This window comes from Python bivittatus, unplaced genomic scaffold, assembly GCF_059951505.1.
Source record: "Python bivittatus isolate LINGU-HERP-01145 unplaced genomic scaffold, Pbiv_v1 ctg000980_np1212, whole genome shotgun sequence".
Taxonomy (NCBI): Eukaryota; Metazoa; Chordata; class Lepidosauria; order Squamata; family Pythonidae; genus Python; species Python bivittatus.
Window position 1 is genome coordinate 14,751,858 of NW_028277125.1, and position 22,932 is coordinate 14,774,789.

At 38.5% G+C, this 22,932-nt stretch overlaps 1 protein-coding gene across 13 annotated transcripts in view; it reads left to right on the forward strand.

Moving 5' to 3' along the window:
• TNIK (TRAF2 and NCK interacting kinase) overlaps positions 1 to 18,871 on the forward strand; it is a 298,380-nt gene extending 279,509 nt beyond the window's left edge. For 12 of the 13 annotated variants that reach the window (XM_088132086.1, XM_025172923.2, XM_025172943.2 and 9 more), the window contains 9 exons: positions 449 to 563; positions 2,797 to 2,967; positions 5,183 to 5,326; positions 8,284 to 8,418; positions 9,455 to 9,555; positions 10,779 to 10,928; positions 11,766 to 11,925; positions 12,207 to 12,346; positions 13,777 to 18,871. In XM_088132086.1, coding sequence (XP_087988212.1) covers positions 449 to 563; positions 2,797 to 2,967; positions 5,183 to 5,326; positions 8,284 to 8,418; positions 9,455 to 9,555; positions 10,779 to 10,928; positions 11,766 to 11,925; positions 12,207 to 12,346; positions 13,777 to 13,860 — 1,200 coding nt within the window. In that variant the 3' untranslated portion in view covers positions 13,861 to 18,871. The remainder of the gene's footprint in view (positions 1 to 448; positions 564 to 2,796; positions 2,968 to 5,182; positions 5,327 to 8,283; positions 8,419 to 9,454; positions 9,556 to 10,778; positions 10,929 to 11,765; positions 11,926 to 12,206; positions 12,347 to 13,776) is intronic. The other variant, XR_015794405.1, reaches the window with a different exon arrangement.
• Positions 18,872 to 22,932: the final 4,061 nt, after the last annotated feature.

The window sequence follows — 22,932 nt, forward strand, 5'->3', positions numbered from 1 at the left end:
GGGTTTTGAATGAAGCTCTTCCAAGTTCTGTATACAAGAGTTTGGGGTATCACACACACAAGTGTAGCAGCCTTGGCTTTTTCATCACTTGATGAAATGCAGTTGAATATATCAGATGGTTCTGCTGGAAAGGATGGTTAATTAGTTTGCATCTCAGAAGAGACATTCACAGTGATGCTTATTTGATAATGAAGCATTGGTGTGGAAAAAATGCTACCTCTCTCTGCTATATGAGCCACAGAGGGTCATTTACACATGTACTCACCGCTAGATGCTGCAAGAGTGAATTGATCTATGCCATTAAAGTATTCCTTAAATGAAAATACCAGCAAGCAAGCCTAGATCTGCTTACCTATGCATAGAAGTCATTATAACACAGGGATACCATATATAATCTGGGGTGATGATGAAAATCTTAAGAATCATTTCTGTGTTCTTCACTTTATAGTATGGCATGGGAAGCAGTACAAAAGCCTCTTTCACCCCATTTGTAGACACCAGAGTGTATCAGACCTCCCCGACTGATGAAGATGAAGATGATGACGAAGAATCCTCTGCTACAGGTAAAAAAAACAGTGTCAGAACTAAGAAATCTGTTGGCTGAAAGATTTGGCTTATTTCCATAAACACTGGAAATGTGCTAGCTCCAGAAGAAACCATTTGTAAATCTTGCACATGCTAGTTTCAAATCCCACCTAACTGATAATCTCCATCTATAGCAGCTTCCTGCTTTTGCTGAATCATGGCAAAATGTCATTGCTATGTTGGAGGGAGGGAGGGATCGCACATCCTGAAAGCTGTGTGTTCATAGCAACCCCCCATAACTGACAGATAGGTATACTTGATCAAGATGCTGGCATACACAGAATTACATTGTGGCTCCTGTGATCTGAAATATTCTTTGCAAGGAATGTAAATATGATTAACTCCAAAAGATTAGTTGAAAAACAACAGCACAACCACATTTTAATTTTCCATTCAGTTATATATTTATATAAAGTTTTTGTGTTCAAACAACAAGCTTAGTCTAGTTTGTAATTACAGTGGAACCTCAAGTTACGAATTTAATCTGTCCCGTGACTCTGGTTGCAACTCGAATTGGTCGCAACACGAGGCAAATTTTCCCATAAGGTTCAATGTAATTACCGTTAATCTGTTCTGGCGTGGAGGACAGGGAGGCGGCTATTGCTTGGAGGGAGAGTCAGGGGCGGAAAAATGGCCGCGGACCACGTGTCAGGGGCGGAAAATGGCCGCGGACCATGTGTCAGGGCGGGAAAATGGCCGTGGACCACGTGTCGGGCGGAAAATGGCCGCAGACCACGCGGCAGGGCAGAAAAACGGTCGCGGACCACATGGAACAGGCGGAAAAATGGCTGCGGACCACGTGGCACGGGCAGAAAATGGCCACGGCCACGTGTCATGGGAGGGAAAATGGCCGCGGATCCGGTTCGTAACTCGAGGTGGTTCACAACACGAGGTAAATTTTTGGGGCCGGAGCTGGTTGTATCTCGAAAAATTCGTAAGGAGGGGCGTTCATAACTAGAGGTACCACTGTAATCTGTTTTTTGGGTTTGAGACTAGAATAAACTGTAAATAAACCAGATAGGCTGGATGAGACAATGTATTAATCTACAAGAAAGGAAGGGGGGGGAGAGGATCAGCTCTCCCCAACCCACAAAATAAAAGTAAAGGTAACGCTAACTGGGTTTAACGTGTTTTTAAACTATATCTTTAATTGGCCTGGTTGTGTGAAGGTTGTAAGAAAGGAAGACTAGGAATAGTCTCATTCTTCTCTTCTTGGTCGTATCTGAATGGTATCCAAACAGAGCTGAATGAATACTTGTCTTTTTTCCTGTGAAGGAAATGGTCCTTATTAGGAACATCTCAGCTTTGCTACCAGTAAACTTCTGGGTGCAATTTAAGGTGATGGTTATCACCTATAAAGCCCTGCATGACTCAGGGTCAGGTTACCTACAGAATTGTCATTCCGCCTGTTTCTGTCTGTGAGTTGGCACACTTTGAATCTCAACTGTAAAGTTCTGTCATCTTACGGGACCCAGGAGACACATCTTCTTGGTAGCTGCCCCTGCTCTGTGGAACAGGGTGCCCCTTGAGGTCCATACAGCTCCAACCCTGTTGGGCCTCTATAAAGCCATAAAAACTGTTCCTTTCAATAGGCCTTGGGGTAGGGTGGAGTGATCTGATCCCTGAGGGTGATTGGTGGGAAATACGTTTGTGTTAGGGTTATCCTCCTTGATGTGTGCCATGTATTCTTCTACTGATTCTGTTTTGTTATTTTTTTACTTACTATTCTTACTTGAGGTTTTAATCTTCTTGTGTAAGCTGCCTAGAGTTACTTTGTGATTGAAGCATCATATAAATTGTCAGGGAGGGAGGGAGGGAGGGAGGGAAAGAAAGTCATAAAACTTCACAAAACTGCTGCCTTAGTGAACATAACGAGATGCCCTTTGCCTTTCATCTATTTCATGTGGGCCAATGTTAAAACAAAGGATTGAACTGCATCTGCCCCGTATTCTTAATGTTCAAGAAAACTTATGGGGGCACATTTGGGTTAGGGCTGGATCTTTGGTTTGTAGCACACCAGGTTTCAATTTTTTTTAATTAAAGAGAATTTATTAAAATGTAGATGGTCAGGGCAACGAGATGTCCAGGTACTATATTGGATGCTATGTTGGGGATCCTAGACATTACCTTTACAGAATCATACAATTAAAATCTGATGAAATCTCTGTTATATATTTGACAAAGCTGCTACTGTGTGTTTTCCCTTTTCAGCATTATTTACCAGTGAGCTGCTGAGGCAAGAACAGGCCAAACTTAATGAAGCAAGAAAAATTTCTGTAGTAAATGTGAACCCTACCAACATTCGTCCTCATAGTGATACCCCAGAGATCCGAAAGTACAAGAAACGCTTCAATTCGGAAATCCTGTGTGCTGCTTTATGGGGTATGTATTTCATTATCCTTGTAAATAGTAGAAATGAAATCTGCATGATAAAAGAGAGGAAGAGGAAAAATACTTACGTTCAGAAGATAATAGATTTTAGCCCAGCATTTCTATTGCAGCTCTGGGAATGGACATGCAAGATGTTAAGTAGACCATGACCATCTGTGTCCATCAAGTCTAAATAATTTGTCTATCTGAGAGTGTTTTTATGATTTTACTGGTATTGCAGTTGGAATACTTGCAGACAATATATTTAATATAATTTATATTAAGAGAGAATTTCCTAAAATTGGCGAGAGCTGCAATAATTATAATTCCTTGGCTTTGAATAGAAGATGAATATAGTTTAATACAGCAGTCTGTTCAAAATTCTAGCCTCTTTATACAACAGTGATTTTATAAATATCTCCCCCTAGAGATTGTAAGGTGGAAATAGTAGTCATCAGGTTAAGAAGAAAATAATAGAAAGAAGAGAGGATGGCAGCTTGAAATAGAAGAACAATCAGTGTGAGAAAATGCAGTTAGATGTAAGAGGAATTCAGACAGTCTCTCCCTGAATTCTTAGTGGATGAGTTGTCTCTGGTTAGCAGGTTAAATGAAGGTGGCTTCTAAACCATAGTTTCTTGCTTAGCCTGCTGTTCAAGCTAGCCTGGCCCCCAGTCACTGAAGTTCCCCATCTAGAGTAACAAACATGCACATGCTACAGTAACCTAGTCCAGTCAGCCCCTCTTCTCCTCAAATGGAAGATCTCTATATGTCTGCATTTTCTTCTGATACAGTTTGCATGTAACAGAAGATGTTAGAACTTAAGAACCTCCATCCTACACATGCCCCCCCACATACACACACACACACACACACACTCATATACTTCTACCATACAGTTCATGTGACAATGCTTTTGTTTGGCTCCTTTTGCTTATAATTTTGCTTCCTTTTCAACTGCATAACTTGTTGCTTCCCATAAATCCTCCATGATTTTTATGAAAGTTACTTCCTTCCATAACATCATTAGATCTCAAATTCTAGTGTGTTTTTCAGGTAAGGCTCAGGTCCATTCTGGAAGTGCAGCTAGAGGGTGAAAGTATTAGATTTCAAGCATAGAAAAATCCTTGATTAAAAATGAATAATAATTCTGTACCCAAGAATAGCCAAGGTCTGTACACATTTATTTGGTTGGTTGGTTCAGTTAATTATCTAACTAAGGAGAGATAATTAGGAGCTGAAGACCCATATCTGTTTCTTTCATCAACCAGCCCAATATTACTTTCAATGCATATCATGAAATAAGGAAGATTAGTATCCCAAGATCACCCAATGAGGTTCAATTTATGAGGAGGGATTAGATTTTTTTATTTCTCTTGATATAGATATCTACAGTATTACAGTGTTTATCAATTACAGTCCAGTAATAAGAATCTTGAGAACAAGTTTGTTATGATGGTTAAAGGCACTGGACTAGAAACCAGGAGACTATGAGTTCTACTCCTTCCTTAGGCATGAAAGTGAACTGGATGGCTTTGGCCCAGTCACTCTCTCTCAGCCATAGGAACAAGAAGGCAGTGGTAAACCACTTCAGAAAATGCTGTCAAGAAAACCACAGGGTTTAAAGGCACACATACAAAGAATGAATGAATCCATCCATCCATCCATCCATCCATCCATTTCCATCCATCCTTAGAAAGGATTCCTAAGTCGGGGCAGGGAAGATGTATCTGTTGTCCTCCAGATAGTCTTATATGACTGTTTCCTTCATTCTTGATCATAGGCCATGTTAACTGAAATCAAAGAGAGTTGGAGGACCACAGGTCTCCTCAATTCTCTCCCTAAGCAAATGAGGTACATGGCCAACAGTGAGGCCCTCAGTTCAAGTTGAATAAGATGTCCCCAGTTAATATGGAAACAGATAACTCTGATTGTACTATTTTTTAATACCAGTTCATATAAAAAATCCAGATTGCAAAGACTGTCTTGAAGAGGCACTCCTCACCCATTTTGACTCATGGGACAATGAACTGTTCAATATATGGTCATGTGTTTTCTAAAAACAATAAAAATGCTTCCTAAATATTACTTTCATCCTTATCAAAAAATAAATTGATTGGATAGTCAACTACAGTGTTGCAGCTGTAGTTTGATTCCCTTATTTTGTCATTTTTGATGCACAGTGACCCCAATTTCTGTCTCATCACCTCTCCTTCTTCCCCTTGTGCAGGTGTAAACTTACTGGTAGGAACCGAGAACGGGCTTATGCTGTTGGATCGGAGTGGACAAGGAAAAGTGTACAATCTGATCAATAGGAGACGGTTCCAACAAATGGATGTGTTAGAAGGCCTCAATGTCCTTGTAACTATTTCAGGTATAATTGTAAGACTACCTCATGTTTCCATTATGCTCCTGGTGTCTTCTAAGCTTGTAGTTCCATCTGTAGTGAAAGCCAAGGTATATTTTGCAAATTTTGATTAAAGAAGTCAGTAAAGAAGATTGAGACTGGATTGTTCTGTATTAGTGATGAGTAGCATGAGTTTGGACTCTAATTGCCCTTTCATTTAAACAAGAACAGGAGGCCAATTTCACCACCACCACCCTTGCGTCCTTCAATCTGTTCTATGCACTGAAGAGGAACTGAGAAACCAAGCCATTGTTAGATGGAAGCAGGGGACATACAGTGTCCCAAAAGCTACAGAAATGTAAACAAATAGATCTTGGTGGAGTCTGTTTTTTATTTCATTAAGCAGTGGACAGGCAAGGTATACACACGTGACATGTTAAATCACTGCAGCTGGTTCACATGAATGCATGCACCACCTTATATGTTCAAAAGTAGTAAAAGTAGTCTGTTAAATCTTGGATAAGTTCACAGGGACTTGATCAAATTGATTTGCTGATTTTATCTGAAGATTGAGTTTGATCAAATCACCTTCTAATGGAACCCTTAACTCAAAGCTTCACTCAACCCTAGTGCATAGTTTGACCTTGAAACTCAGCACTTGCCAAATCAGATTGACTCTTCTCTGAGCTCTCTCCAGGTTCTGAAAGATTCTACTGTACTCTCAAAAGGTCTTGTTTCTTCAGTTCTTTTGCCAGATTTCCACCTTTCTGACTCATCTAGCAGGAACCTCAGAGCATACTAGTAAAGGAGATCTTAGACTACTAACCTGTTTGGACTTTTTGTACTTCACTCAAAATTATCCCTTGCTCCCTCTCTTGCTAACTTTAAGTAGTCAGAAAACTGATTATATATTCATATTACAAAGCAATATATAATCTTCTATAATTTCTGTCCACTAGAACAACAGTAGGCAAACTGGTGCTATCAGAATCCATGGCCATTGGCCATGCTAGCTGGATCAGAAGAGTGGGGTTTTGTTTTGTTTTTGGTAATATAATTTTTATTAAGAATTTTGATTACAATAGTCAAAACTAATACAAACTAAACTTAGAGAAAGAGGAGAGAAAAAAAGAATAAAATGTACAGGGAAAAAGAAGAAAAAGAAAAGAGAGAGATAAAAAAGTCCAACCTTCATCACAAGTATAAACAAATTCAGTAACTCTTCACTCCCTATAAGGTTACAAACAGATATCTCTTCATCCCCTATTCCATCCCTTATCTATAAGCAAATCTATAAAACACCAACTTTTCAATTCTAATGTCAGCAAAAAGTCCATAAAGGGTTGCCAGAATTTTGCAAAACAATGGCTTATTGAGTTGATCAAATAAATCAACTTTTATATTCCTTCCTTTTACTTCTAACAGCCTTAATCTTTAATTTAATTCTTCTTTATCCCATTGCACAGGTTTCTTCAAGGCTTTTACAAGCCTCTTTTGTAGATCCAATAAGAAAACATTTTCCAGATCATTCTCTTGGTTTATCATTTGTATTTCCCTTTTAATTTTTAAAACTTCAGCCAGTTTCTTTTGTATATCCAGTAAAGCGTCCTTTTCCAAATCATTCTCTTGGCCTGTTATTTGTAGTTCCACTTTCTGTCTTGTCAGATAAAATTTGTTCCACATCTGTCTTCACTAACTTCATTAACATCTTTTGGACATAGTCTATCTATAGAAGCAGACATCATTTCTGACAGTGTTGATATTGTATCTACTAATTTCTGGCTCCGTTCTTCAAAAGTTCTCCTTTAATGTTTCTGATGCTATAATGGTTTGTGTCATTTTATAAGTCCTAGTATTAACCAAATCAAGAAAAGACTTGTATTTTTTCCCCTTCTGCTTAGAATCTTTAGTCCCCTCTAGTGTCCAGTTTCTAAAATCATAACATAACTTATCTTTGTTATGGCTTACAATAGCCAGGATAGCCAAAATAAGTGTTTCCTATGAGAAGCTACTTATTTTTTATAATTAATTCCTAAATCTTACAGTAAAAGTCAATATTCCAAATTTATCTGGACCCTTAATCAGTTCATAGCTTTCTTAGATCAAAATCTTATTTAGGTTTTTGCTGTTTATTTCACATTCTTTAAGTTCTTAAGCTAATAATTAATTTTTTGTTTGTTCAGAGTTGAAGATAAACTCACTCAATAAAGACTTTTCAAACTTGTCATTCCGAAGGTCTCTAATAGCTTTAAGATGGTTAATAGGCAATTTCTGAAAGTGATTAGAAAGTGAGGTTATGAATTTAGTGTAGTTCAAAAGGCTCCGTCACAGTTGCGAGTAAGATAGCTAATCTCTTCGTCTCCCAGCACTCAAACCCACAGAAAACTGCTATTCTGTGGTCTCCTTAGGAGGAGCAGCCATCCAGAGCACATGTGGGTGATCTCCCATCCTCTCCTTATCCAGAGAGATTCCAAGGAATTGGTCTATTCACCAGTTCCTTGGTCTTTGCCATGGTTGTCGGCTCCACTTTCACAGCGATGTCTTCAGTTTGCCATGCCTCACCTGGAAGTCCTTGCCATACCTGCCCCAGAAGTCCCTGGATCAGAAGAGTGTTGATGTGCATAACATCTGGAGGGCATCAGTTTGGCTGTGTCTGCACTAGAGATGCCGACAGTGACAATTTTTAATACATGGTGATAAAATGTTTTAGTATTCAGGAAGACTAGCAGGAGCATGCTTGTAAAATATTCCAAAGGGCTTTGTCTATTTGGGTGAGATAGATAGTAGAAAATAAATACAGTATGAAATAAGAAGCACCACTTGTATTGCATTTATGTAGACAAAAATGCAATGCAATCCCCCACATTAACTTGCTTGAATGGAACTTGCTTGAAACAGGAAAAGGCAAATAGATTAAAAATATTGTCCATAGTTGATGGAGTCTATATTTATTTGGTAGAAAAATGAGCTGCATGTCTTAACAGGAAAGAAGAACAAGCTACGAGTTTACTACCTTTCATGGTTAAGAAACAGAATATTGCACAATGATCCAGAAGTAGAAAAGAAACAAGGCTGGATCACTGTAGGTGATTTGGAAGGCTGCATCCATTATAAAGTTGGTAAGTGTAAATCAATGATGGAAAGTGGAAGCTCTCTTGGTTGCAGAGCAAGCGAACTCACAAAATCAGCATGCCTACCATATAAAAGTCACGTGGGGCCTGTGTACATTCTCAGGCTGAACCCTGCTTGTCCCAGCAGCAAGCTGTGCCCTTGAGAGCACAGACAACAATCACTAAATATTCCACACAAGCCTTGATACCGCTAAACCAGCAATTGCAGAAATAGTGATCTGGAACAAGATTGGTGGTGATGTAGATTATGACTACATAGGATAAATGATCCCCTACATGATTCACAGGAGCTATTATTACAGGGGTTGGACATGCACACATTGGACTTGTTATGCATAGGTCTGTGTTCCAGTGTCATGTACAATTCATATATGTAAAATGGGGCCATGAATGGAATAGGCAGGCATGGTCTTACTTCCCTAGTTTCCCTAGAACATTAATCAACAAGTGGTTCTCTTTGTTTTTGACAAGTAGTTAAAAGCATTGCACTGGATCCACAAATTCATTTTTTTGACTGTTTGATTTCAATAGATCTACTCTAAGTATGGCTAAATCTAATTCACTGAAGTTACTATTTTAAGCAAATTATTTTCATTATCAGAAACAATATTTTCTGATCACCATGGTCTGACCTTAAATCATGTATTATGTACTGCAGTAATATTAAAGGTAGGACAATATGTCAAATTAGTTTTCTCAACTTAAATCCAGTTTTCTTCCAGATACATACATGCCTTTCTTCAAACACCTGCATTTGTATTAATTGGTCTCTTCTAACTACTGTCAAGGCTGAAACATGTTGCCATCTTTAATTTGCTTAAGGTATGGCAGTCATACAACTCACAAGTACACAAGTAAATTAAGATGGTTGCCCTTATATGTAGAGGAAAGCATCCAAGTTTACGAAGAACGTACTCCAAAAGTGGTTTTCAGTACTCTTTTTTGAGAAAGAAAATGATTCAGTTTTGTAATTCAGTCTATGTAAATAGGATGTTTAAAAATTTTAGTTTTATTTCAATTTTAGTGAAATATGAGAGAATCAAGTTCTTGGTGATTGCCTTAAAGAATGCTGTAGAGATATATGCTTGGGCTCCTAAACCTTATCACAAGTTTATGGCATTTAAGGTATGTTTTGTGTCGTTACCAAAAAAAAAAAAAAATAGCACTACTCATACATTTATTAATGGTTTTGTTTTGTTTTTTTTTTGTGGATAAGAATATCTGTCATTCACGTCTGTTATTTAGCTACCTATGGCAAATAATGGCTTGAACCCATGTCCTTGCCAAGAAAGTTCCTACAGAATTGTTAGAGCTGCTTCTTATGTCAGACACTGTCTTAGCAATCACGTCTGGCTGTGCCACTATTAAATTGCTACCCATGCCCTGATCTGAATGCCATGTTTGCATGGCGCTGCATAAACATCTGAATGTCGGTAAGACTGAGTGATGTAGTAATGTCCTGGGTTTTACAAAGATCACAGTCCACATACTTAGACAATAGATTTAAAATTTAAGTGATAGTTGCTTCCATTTTAGGGCAAGAGGTAGGACAGTGAGCCAAACTACTTTGTCACAATCTGTGTACATCTGAAGGAGGCTTAAATGAGTACAGTATTTGTAAGAGTTCGGTAAAACTGAGCCATTAGTATCTGGGTTGTGTCCCCTTTCTGATATTTTGTAACAATTTTATTATTCTTCATTAAGGAATTTAAAAGCAAATAAATAATTAACATAAACAGCCTAATTAGTCCAAGATCTGAATGTGAGGGATTTGAAATGCTCATCTCAAAGAAGTAACATTATAACCCCCAAGATCTTCTGCTGTTTGGATTAAATCAAAGCCCAAAAGGGATTCCTGTTTAGGCCTACACTAGGTATCCCTTTGATCCTGAAATCCTCCTCCTCTTCAGTTTTTAAGTGTAACAAAAACTGTAGAATTGTCACAGCCAGGCGGGAGGCAGAATTCAAGTTTCTTCTGTCCTCTCCTCTCCAGTACATGTATCAGAGCATACTAGATAAATCACCTTGGTGGCCCTTGGAGAGTATAGTTTTCCTAATGGGGTTTACAAACACTTGCTCATCCAATGTGTGGAATGGCCTCACTCTCAAAAAATCCTTAAAAGAGCCAAACATTCCTGTGGAACTTTAGACCTTCTTGTAATATACCAATATAAAAAAGGCTTAATCATGTCTAAATCTACAGAGTCTGTAAACTAGCAGAAATAGAGGAGCACATTTTTAAAAGTAGAATGTCAGATTGTCACTTTGTTACCACTGAATACTAATTATTTGGATATTTATTTATTTATTTTGCATCTCACAAAAATTCACTGAGGGGATTTTAAAAGTCTTTTGCAGATCTTCAGCACAAACCGTTGCTTGTTGACCTCACAGTAGAAGAAGGTCAGAGGTTGAAAGTCATCTTTGGGTCACATACTGGTTTTCATGTTATTGATGTAGATTCAGGCAACTCTTATGATATCTACATACCATCTCATGTAAGTCTGAGGCTGCTCCGTGGTCACTTCTGTAAATGCTGTGGGCAGGAAACCACAACAGGCTGACATCATTCAGCTATAATTATTAACCATTTGATCTGTACCCTCTGGAGAGTCTTTGTTTCAAATGCTGTCATCAAAAGAAATGATTTGGCTATAGACATCTCTGGAGGGTCTTTATGATAGCTGTAACTTTGGACTGTCTTACTGCAGAAGACTTTTTGTGCTATTTCCATTTATAGCTACATGATTTCTAACGTTTAATACTGCTGTTCAGTGCTGTTTCAATTTTTAATTGGATTGGATATTTAATATTGTTTTATTATTTAAAGGATATTTTTGTCCACAAGTTGCTATGAACATGCTTTTGCAAACTAATAGAATAACATATCAAATATAAAATGCAATTAAGCAGAACCACTTAAGCCAGAATATCCGTGCTCGTATCAATGGATTTAAAGTTGAATATATCCAAGTATGTGCCTCAGATACTAAACAGAGCTTAATTTGAGCCTGAGCTGCAAGAAGCTTCCCATTATTCCCAGAGCTCTTCATAGTTTATCAGCCAAGTTTTGATAAACCTTCTACTTTATGGGTAGGCCATAGTATAGCTCTGGCAAGCAACTAACTTGTCAGAAGACATAGCTAGCATGTATTCAGTAATCCTGGAAGCACATATAATATAGGCAACATTTCCCTGGGCTGATGATTGCTCTGTATTAGTCTACTTATTTTCCAAAGGAAAGTGACGTATACCAAAGCAAGTTGGCCCTTCTTACCCTGAACACTTGACTTAATGCTGGTTTGGGGGGGGGGGGTATTCTGTTCTGTACACAGATTCAGGGCAATATTACACCTCATGCCATTGTCATCTTACCCAAGACGGATGGAATGGAAATGCTTGTGTGCTATGAGGATGAAGGGGTATACGTTAATACCTATGGACGCATAACAAAAGATGTGGTACTCCAGTGGGGAGAAATGCCCACTTCAGTGGGTATGTCAGTTCTTCCTCTTCTCCTTAGATATACATATATAGAGACTTATAGAAATATAGACATATATATTTAGAGTGGGGTAAGCAAGAATTGGTTGTTGTATTTCAGTGATGGAACCAGGATGCTGATTGGTGTCTTGAGCTTCCACCCTATGACATTTCCACTTTAAGTTGTATTACTGCTAGGAATGATATATGGTAAAACTTGCTTTTTTCCATATATTTTTAATCAGAATGTATTACCAAACGTTTATGCATTGTTTGTTTGTTTTTATGACAAGCCTATATTCACTCCAATCAAATAATGGGCTGGGGTGAGAAAGCTATTGAGATACGATCAGTGGAGACAGGACATTTGGATGGAGTATTTATGCACAAGCGTGCACAGCGGTTAAAGTTTCTATGTGAAAGAAATGATAAGGTAGGTCTATTTTCAGGATGCTAACTGTATGGAGTAAATGTTCTTGGTTTCTTAAAACAGAGGTGGAGAACCTCCAGCCCCCAAGTGTGTTTTAACTCATTAGTCCTACCTAACAAGGCCAGTGTTGACTGATTATGGGAATTTTAGTTCAGCAACATCTATTCTATACTGTTGAAACATGAGGAGCCAGAGGGTCCACATCCTTCTCCCAAAACTTCACACTTGTTTGTTCTGAACTCCACAATCTCCAAATTTGTAGATTTCAACTTCAGAATTCTCAGCAAAAAATCATGCTTGTTGGGGAATTCTGTGTATTGAAGATCTTACATCCCTCGAACATTCATTTGAAGAAGGCTGGTCTGTCTGCTTTGTTATTTGCAAGGTTTGCTGCAAAAACATGTGGGCATCCATCATCATCCCCCCCGCCCCCCGGCCAGGTCTTGGGAGTCAATTCAGAGTCTAAGATTCTGCATTCTGTGTTTCAGTGTTGCACAGTTGCTAACCAGACACATCTGAGAAGCTTATTTTGCTTAAAAGTAGCAGTAAAGCTTTTTCTTTTTTTAATAAAAATATATGAAATATTTGATTACTGCTTCCCCAAAGGAATATTTCTTCCACATATCCCAAAATATTCTGAAAACATGTCCTCATTCCATAAGAGAAAAAGGGCACTGCAAAGGGGACTGTACAAATAACTTTCAAATATGAAAAGTAAAACATTGAGAGTTTAGTCCACTGCACGTGTATATTTAAATTTTACTTATAGCTGCCACACCCAAAGGGTCCTAATGCTTGTTTAATCCCAGTCATTGAAAGAATCAGAAAGGCCTCCATTATTTTATCAGATTCTCTCTTCAAAAGTATTAACAAGTGAAAAAATAAGTTTCTTTTTGAAAAGTAGACACCCAAGAAACCAGCCCTTCTAAAGATGGTGAAAATCCTCACAATCCTCTTTTTCTACCCCAAACCCAATTTAGATAACATCACTATGCAATAAGGTTCTCATTAGGAGGAAGCAAATAGTGTTCTGGGGTTGTGTGCCTGTAATTATGCAACTAATTCAGGGCTGGGTTAGGAACAGGGAGGGCTATACTGTACCACTATGGAATTGACCAGCAATTTGAATGGGACAAGCACTAATTTCCATAATATAATAATTAATGTTTTAAAACTCATCCCCAGCTTGGTGTCCTCTGTCACACATTGTTTGGGAATTCTGGGAGTTGTGGTCCAGGCACATGGAGACTGGTTTTAAAAATTTATTCTGAGTCTTTTAAAATGAAAATAACATACATAGTTATTAAAGAAACCAATGAACAAGTTGAGCAACTAAACAGACACTTTCAGTTAAGTCTCTGTATATGTGTGGGAGGGAGGAAGAGATGGTTTTTTCCATCTAAATTTAATCAGAATGCTTTCTTTCCAAACAGGTATTTTTTGCATCAGTAAGATCAGGGGGAAGTAGCCAAGTATTTTTCATGACCCTGAACAGAAATTCCATGATGAACTGGTAACGAAAGGGCACTTGGTGCTTATTTTGATGCCAAGATTTGTTAAATTTTGAAGGACGTCGGAACATGCAGAGTTACACCGTCAAGGCAGGTGAAGAAGACATTGTGGATCATGTTGCTTTCTTCTGTGATCACAGTCCTGCTTATGCAGACACATTCCAAGAATATGACACACTTTTCCCATTGTGATTTCAGAATGCAGGTTTATTCAAGATCACAAGAATGCAACACTATTTGAGCAGAAAAGGACCAATGCTTAAGAGGTTTAGCTGAATAAATCTCTTTGAGGTGTTCAAATTAAGCTGTGATAGAATCGGCTCTAGGGTTTTTAAAAATAATTATTTTACTTTTTTTCCTTGACCCTCAGTTTGTATGAATAGAGACAGGTCTAATATCTGTTTTAATGATGTCTGCCTATTAGCACCGAATATATAGTATGATATAAGGCAGATTCCCCTGACCTGGTGTCTTTTAGGTGTGGTGGACTAGAGCTCCCATGATCATGGCTAGCAAGCCAAATGGGTATGTTGGTTGGGAATGATGGGAGTTGTAATCAAACACATCTGTGGGGGCTAGGCTGAGAACTGCTGTTATAAAGTTATCACTTAAAACTGATGCAAGAGAGCACAATAAATGTACCATTTTTAATCTCTGTGTGAGAGGCCCTAACCATAGAGTGGCTACGTTTTGTAAAATCTTTTTGCTTTTATGGACATTTGTGTGGGGATTATTTTGTTGTTGTTGTTTTTGTTTTATTTTTTGCAAACAGGTCAAGATATTTCAAATAACAGTATAAATGAGATTTTGTCCCATTCCTTTGGGAAATCTAAATGGCTAGACTCCTAGCTTTGGACAATATAATATGATCACGATAGAGTTACTTTTTTGTCTATTTTTCAGTTCATGCTTCTTCCCCAGCCTGGAAGCCTCCAGATGGGTTGGGACTCCACCTCCCAAAATTCTCAGCCAGCATGATCACAAGCCAAATACGTCTGGAAGGCGCTTGGCTGGTCAAGGCTATAGATCTTTGTATAATGGTGCTCATTGAAAGGAACAGCAGTGCCATTCTTGTCAATCATTCCCACTTGTTGCCTTTCTCCAAGCTGTAACATGAAGATATCTTTAAATTGCAGACTGGGAAGCTAACTGAAATATTGCAAGATTCCAAAGGTTGGCTAAAGAATATACCTAACAGCTTCTTACGTAAGGCATCTAACTCAGATATGTTTGAGTCTGAATCATACCTATTCTGTACAGTTGTACTTTACTTTGGGGGATAGGGGGCATGATCCTTGTAGATACTGGTGTGTTTTATTTCTTCCATTAAAATCACAAAGAGGCAATATCATTCAGATATTTCCAAGATGGAAGTCCCAAATGCAGATCAGTATTCCTTATCTAATTGTATCCTATTCTCAATATGAAAAATCTTAATAAAATATTCAACTTTTGGTACAAAGAATTGCAGGAGAAGGAGAGCAGATTAAAGGAGGGTTTCATTGGTCAATAATTCAACATTTAGATTTCATGTTTCTATCCTTCCCCTTGTTTGGTACCCGCCTATATAATGACCAACGTATGTGCAGAAGTATGTATGTTTTTAGTTTGAATGTATCTCTGTCTTTATATGCCTTGTTCAAATTATTTGTATTTTTAGATTAGTTATTTCCACTATCTCCAAGCATGGATTCTCCCATTGGTCTCTGGATCATAATTGGATCTGTTTTGCTATTTTTAACCTACCTCATTTTATTTTTATTTCAGTAAGCTTTTCCTCATTAGCTCCTGTGGATACTCAGAGAGGTTAACTGGCTAGTCCAAGATATAGCAGAGGCCAGGTTTTGAGAAGTAGAAAATTAACATCAAACTGTCCGTTTCCATTTTTTTCAACCATTCCATAATTTCAGAATTTCCATTGTATATTCCAGTCGATGCAACAGTAGTCACAATGCATTGGTCTGTGAGAGCAGGTTGGCCATAAACACACAAGTGAGTTAGAACCATGCAGAGTCATCTGTCACAGAAGCTGCCCCAAATTACTTCAAGCCAGGAGCTCAGAATATATTGCTACGATTGTGCATACATGAAGGCATGATTCCAGATGAGTTGCAAGCTCAGGGAGCCTATGTAATTCTTGAAAGCCATCAGAACTCACCAAGTATATGAAACAGCTCTCTGAAACAGGCTTTCCAGACAGGCATATGCAATTGGATGGGAGAGATAGTTGATATATTTCTTACTGATATGTTCAATCAAAAATAAGCTCATGTTTGTCATCCACTTTCAAGTCTATCTCACTACTTAGTCTAGAGTGATGATGGTGATAGCAATGCTGGTGATATGTACAACCAATGAACCTTTCAGGTTAAGGATGCTCTACCACTAGTATTCAAAATAATTGGTGCCTCCAAACTTTCTGAAGAGTGTGTTTCTGGGCACCTTTAAAATTTATACTGTTTGGCGGCTTTTCTATAATAAAACGTGGCGGAAGGAGTTGGTGATCATCTTGTTAATCTATGGCAGAAGATCCTGTTTCTCCCCCCTCCCCCACCTTTAAAAAAGGGATAATATACAGACCCATAAGGTCAGACTCCAACATTGACATCCTCTTCTCTGATGAACATTCAAATCCACTCTGCATGTATTCTGAGCATCAAAGTTGCACTCAGTCTATTTTTGGCTATGCTCACAAAAGGGTTAATTGGGATTCTTTCATTATTGAGTTAGGATTTTGCAAGCCTAACATTAACTCAGCCTCTACAGAACAAATGATTAATTTACAGTCAAATTATTACAACCAGAAAATGTCATAATCTATAAAAGAGAACCAGTCTAGTGTAGTGGTTAAGGCATCAGGCTAGAAACCAGGAGACTCTGAGTTCTAGTGTCGCCTTAGGTACAAAGCCAGCTGGGTGACCTTGGGCTAGTCACTCCCTCTCAGCCCTAGGAAGGAGGCAATGGCAAACCACTTCTGAAATCTTGCCAAGAAAACTGCAGGGACTAGTTCACGCAGTTGTCAGGAGTCAAGACTGACTCAAAGGCACCAATAAACAAACAAATGTGTTTAATAAAGCTCAACTTCTAGTTACGTTATGGACACATCCGTCTAGTTTTCTTGGCAACATTATTTGCTAATGTCTTCTATAGTTTTGGGCTTTGCTGGGTTCCATCTAAGTACTAACCAGGTCTGTGATAAGCCTTTTGAGATCAACCAAGGTCAGCTAATGAAATATGCAAGTAATTTTAACAATAAATATTTACCCCTGTTTTTGTCCATCCCTTAACTACTCTCCAGGAGATGGCCTACTTGCTTTTGCCTCTCAAAAATAATTTAATGGAATGATAGCTCAGTATGTTAGTTAGAACATACTGAGTTCTAACTCAGTTCAGAAAAAAATTGTTCTATATTAAGATCTCCACTTGAAGGGGAATACAGTAAATAATAAAATTAAATGCTGGAGGGACCTTTAAAAACTTGTCTGTAGGATTAGAAAACAAATAAAAGCAAGCAAAATATATGGCTGTTGATGAGTGACATTCAGTATGTCTGAATCTATGGACGTTTTCTTCCAATGGAAGATACAAGCAAGGCACTTCTATTAATGTAAAAATTGCCCACTCATTACCTTCCATTGTCCATTGACCAATTTTTTTATATAAATCTCAAAAATGGTGTTTAAAAAAGGGAGGGTTCATCACATACCAGCCACCAGCACTTTCATAATTTCAGTGCTTTTTATGTTGGCACCCAATGGAATTCTATTAAAAATGTAGGATAGAGGTTTCCATAAGCTTGCTCTGTATCATGCCAACTAATTTATGGCATTCCACTCAAGGTATTTGTGATAATTCAGAACCAGCTCTGGACCTGTCCAGTCTTGTGACCTCAGGTGTCTAAGAACCAAGTTTCTGTTTAGCTGGTTCAGCTGCAGTATGTCAAAATTGCAGCAAAACTTTTCTTTTTATTGGTGCTCTAGCACTGGTGAGAACTTTTGCTCTATTTCATGTCCCAACTTCTTTTTTTCCCATCCCCCAGATGTTCAGCACGAATACCATTCTCTGTGTTTCAAGGTTAGTGAAATGAACATAATTACAAGTCAGCTTCAAAATTATTGTGGGGGGTTGGGATTAGAGAGGTGAAACAACAGACATGTAGAAGTGATAATGAACAAGTCTTAGAATATTGAGCCACCAACATTTAGCTTTTACAGTAGGACATTTTGTCAAGAGGGGGATGTTTTCACTTAAGCAAAATAAGTTATTGAAAGCTTTAGCAGCATTTTGCATCTGACCAGGCTAGGACAATTAATCATTCCTCCACCAACCTGGTGTCCTCTGATTGTAACTCCCAAAATTGCTGGCTTCAATTCAATGATGTATGAGAATTCTGGGACCAACCCATTTGGATGGTACCTGATTGAGAAAGGCTTAATCCATGATTATCATATGTCATTCTTAATAGCTGAAACAGAATGTTTCAGAAAGTGATCCGAGCTCCCTAGTGTTCATTTCAGCAATCCAAGCTAGACAGCTTGAGGGCTAAGGTATATTTTTGCAGCACTTGTCCACCCATCTGCATAATCTTGATGGAATTCTCCTTGATGAAACATCTTAAAACATACCCATCTCTCTCTTTTCCTAGTCTGTTATACCATTATTCTTCCAAAGTTTTCCATACTATGCCAAACTTAGGCCAAAATTATTTGGCTAGGTATGTTTTAAACTACAGGTACCTCAGTTGAAGTCTCCTGTTCACACACCCATCCCCCCAATACTCCTTGTGTTTCTTCCTTTCTGCTAAAATTAGAGGGTCCCATGAAAAAAACAACTGTATATTCCATACATCAAATTGAGCAATAACATTTCCAACTCAGTTAAGCCTACAAGTGTAACTGCTGGGGACTGGTTTGAGTAAGAGCAAGTTTCATGGGCAACTGCCACCAGCTCTTTTATGTCTTTGCTGTGGTTACCTTTTAAACCAGAAGCTTCTTATTAAATTATGTTGAAAACATGAGTGAGTGGTTTGTATTATTTTTCACTGAGAAAACAACTTCAAGTATTGGGTTTAAATTCTCAATCAAAGCCCAAATGATGAGGCTTAAATTATCATACTTTGGATACATTATGCAAAAACCCAGTTCTCTGGAGAATGCTTTAATGCTAGGAAAGGTGGAGGGAAAGAGGAAGAGGACAACCAACAGCAAGGTGGATGCACTCAATTACAACAGTGATGGGCACAGTGTTAGAAGACCTGAAGAGCCAGGTTGGGGACAGATCCTCCTGGAGAATATCTGTCTATTTAGCTGCTTAGAATTGACACTGACTTGATGCACATAATCAGTTTTAAATAAGATAATGAGAAGTTTGGGATTGGCAATCATTAAAAAGCATTGCAGAAGTGTTCAAAGTAAAGCAGGAGCTAAAATACATTTTCAGCTCCTAATTCAGCTTTCTGCAACTTAGTATGCTCCAGATCATCATACTAGAACTCTCATCAGCCCTAGCAATCTTTAGTTCCATAGAATAGTTTTATTTCCAGATGTATTGGACTTAAATATTCTGCCAACAGAAGTTTTGTTTTCTGGAGATGATGAGAGCTGAAATGGAAGGCAACAGTTTGAAGGTCACCTGATAAGCTTATCTGGGAATGAAAAGACAGAAGCTTCCCAAATAGCGTGTTAGTTGCTACTGGCCTTTCCCAGTAATGTGCTGCCCAGGAACACATTGCAATGGGGTCTAAAGTAGGGGTGGGCAGGGAGTTCTGAATCTACTGGGTGATCTCTGGCTGATCTGCATACCAATCTTGCAAGCTGGGAGGGGAAAATTTTAAACCTGCAGTCTGTTGAAGTTGATCTTACACATGGTTCTCTTAGAGTGGGGAGATGACAAGCTCAAAGGCTGTGTGAGTAGCTGAAGTAAACTAGGTGTATTTCCTAGAATATCCTTTATAATCTTGAGTTAAAATAGAAGGCAGGGTAGTATGGCAAGAGTTCCCTGAATGTCAAAAGTGTATGAAACATTTTTTTCCTGTGAAATTAATAGTATTCCCATCGATTTTAGTACTAAAGCAAACACATCCTTGATATATTGAAGTACTGTACTTTTATCCTTGAATTACTTGCCATTATACCTAAATTTCACTTCTAGCAGTGAACTCTGGTGGAAATCGCAGTAGAAATGGGACTGAAACAAAAGAATGTATCAGGACCCCGGGGCAACTTAGAGAAGCACACATACATAGAATAAGTGAACATACAAGAGACACACACTAATGAAATCATGTTCAGTTGTCATAGAACATTGACTGTTAGTTTGAAAAGAAAAATAGAAACTTCAGGAAAAGGAGTGGCTTGAGGGATACCATGGTTGGTTGGAACTTGGAGCAGCAGTAATTTAAGTGCACTGCAAGTCCCTCTTGTAATGTATAAATGTGATTATTTGCTCTGTTTTTCGGGCTGACAATAAGAGGCTTTTGACTGAGTGTTGTCTAAGTTCTTAAGGATCACTGCAAAGAACGTAAGCAATTGTTAATAAGGAACAGATAACAAACAAATAGACTTTGCAAAAAGAAACCTCCTCAGGGTAGATGAGACTTTGGACATCCAGTTTCTAATACAATTTGCATAAGCACTTCAGTCTGGGAAATCCTTTTTTTGGGAAGGAAAGATCATTGTCTTGCAATTTCTAAAGCTGATGCCATTCCTGGTAAAAGTCTTGGGGCAGAGAAGTAGCAAATTCTCCAGGAAACTTTTCTTTGAAAAAGTCGTTCAAATGAACAAAAAACAAGGAATATAAGAGAATGTTATTAATATTAATATATTAAAGAATATAACAATAAGAGCCAGTTTGGTCTAGCAGTTAAGGCGCCAGGTTAGAAAGCAGGAAATGGTGTCTTCTAGTCCCGCCTGAGGCACGAAAGCTGGCTGGGTGACTTTGGGCGAGTCCCTCTCTCTCAGCCCAACTCACCTCACAGGGTTGTTGTGGGGAAAATAGGAGGAGGAAGGAATATTAGGTATCTTCACCACCTTGAGTTCTTTATAAAAAAAATAAGGGATAAAGTCTTTTAAAAAATGGAAGGCATATTCTGCTAATCTTATAAACATCGACTAAAGGCATTCATGGTATGAATAAGCAATTATTTTATGGCTAGGGACTGCTATTTAGCATTATTTTCAGGAGGTGAGGGCCATGGGAGTGGGGATGATTTCATGCAAATGGATAGGGATATCCCCCCCCAAAAAAAATCCGGGAAGATTCTATTGCTGATTTTTACTACATTCAAATGCACCACATATCATAGCACAGATTTTAACTTCCTGATGGAAATGGGGGAAACGGCAGCTTTGATTTTTGGCTATTGGTTTCTGTTTTATTGGGGTGATCCTGCAGAGATTCTAAGGAGCTCAAAATGAGGGCTCAGGGCCCACTGGCCAATGAATTGCTCACCCCAGGCTATAGCAATGCAATACACAGTTGAAAGAAGTCCAGTGTGGCAGGAAATAAAGTTTATAGAGTTTGTATGGTTTTACTATGCCTCCTGCCAAACAATTTGGGCTAGCAATCTAAAATTATTGGCACTGCTCTTTAGCTACAATTGAATACCTGGACTGAAATGCCCTTGAAGAGGACAGTGCTGTGCTGATGTTAGTGCCTGAAACTGAAACTAAGTTGAAAACCATTGGCTGGCTGAGTTCAAGCTCATTGTGATCCCTTTTCAAGTCTTGATTTGAAGAAGCACCTCCCCCGGTGAACCTCTGCCCACGTGTGAAGTTCTGTGATTTTCTGCATTCCCCCCATTGGGAGTATCGCATTATCTGGCAGAACCTTCTCAGTTGTGATCCCTCAAGTCTGGAATTGCTACCTCTCTGAAGATCATTCAATGCCAAGTGAAATCCTAGTTTTTCACCAAAACTTTGAGTACTAGTGGATAAAGCCTGATCTTTTTAAGGAATTGCATGCTAGGTTTCCTGGATGGCCATATTATTTTACTAATTGCATCCCACAGATAGAGGCCAAATTATAAATATTTTGATAGATTCATTGTTAAACTGCCATGGGTGCAATGTTACAGAATGCCAATGACATTAAAGGAAGGGACCCTGTCCTAGCATTTTATTTCAGGTTTTTACTTTTGAAAACAAGAGTGCCAAAAGTGTGACTCAGAGGTGCACATTTTGGTAGCGCCAACAGCCCTCACAGAGGTGGCCAATATTTTGACTCCTTTTCTGCCTTTAGGGAAGTTTGGGGTGGAGGTATAAGAGGCATATACAAGATATGCATATACTGTATAAGATGCCTCAAACCTTGTATTCATTCCACCCTTAATGCTTGCCTTGACCACAACTGGTTTGGAGTGCAGCATCTGTTTGAAGTTATACGTACATTCTTGCTGGAAAATCTCTCTGTCTACTTTGGAACGTATCAGACGACATGAAGCGTGGTTTCGTCATCTGCTGGAGGAAGCAAAACCTGACCGCAGCAGTTTTCTTAACAAGTGGGGAATTTATAAATACTACATGAAAGTACAGCTACTTTATACACTTTCTTTTTAAAAGAAAAGGGAGCAGCATGCTACTGTATTATGCAGTCCAGTAATAAGAAAAATCTTGGTTCTCCCCCAATTCTTAAATAGCATCTATATTGGGGATATTCATTTAATCTCTCACTGACTCCCTCAACAACCTTTTGACTGAGGTTTGCTCGGACCAGAAGCAATACTGAAGTCATTGGAGCATGAATATATTTTTAAATCTCACCATGAGGTTGGGTTTTTTTAAGTCTCGAAAGTCAGTGCAGCTGGATGAGACCTGGTTTGATGTTCCATTCATAAACCTTTCTAGAATAATTCTGGGTCCCTCCTCTTTGCCTACCCCACCTCTCAGGGTTGTAGTGAGAATAAAATGGGCTAGCGAAAATCTACATGGGCCAAAAATGGAATAAATGTTACCTCTTTGCATTGCCTGGACCTCTTTGGAGGTGGGGCGATAGGAAGATCTGCCTTCAAAACAGGCAAGCAATGCTTTTTAAAACAGCAGTAATAGTCCCTTAATATCCCAAACACATACTCAAGGCCGT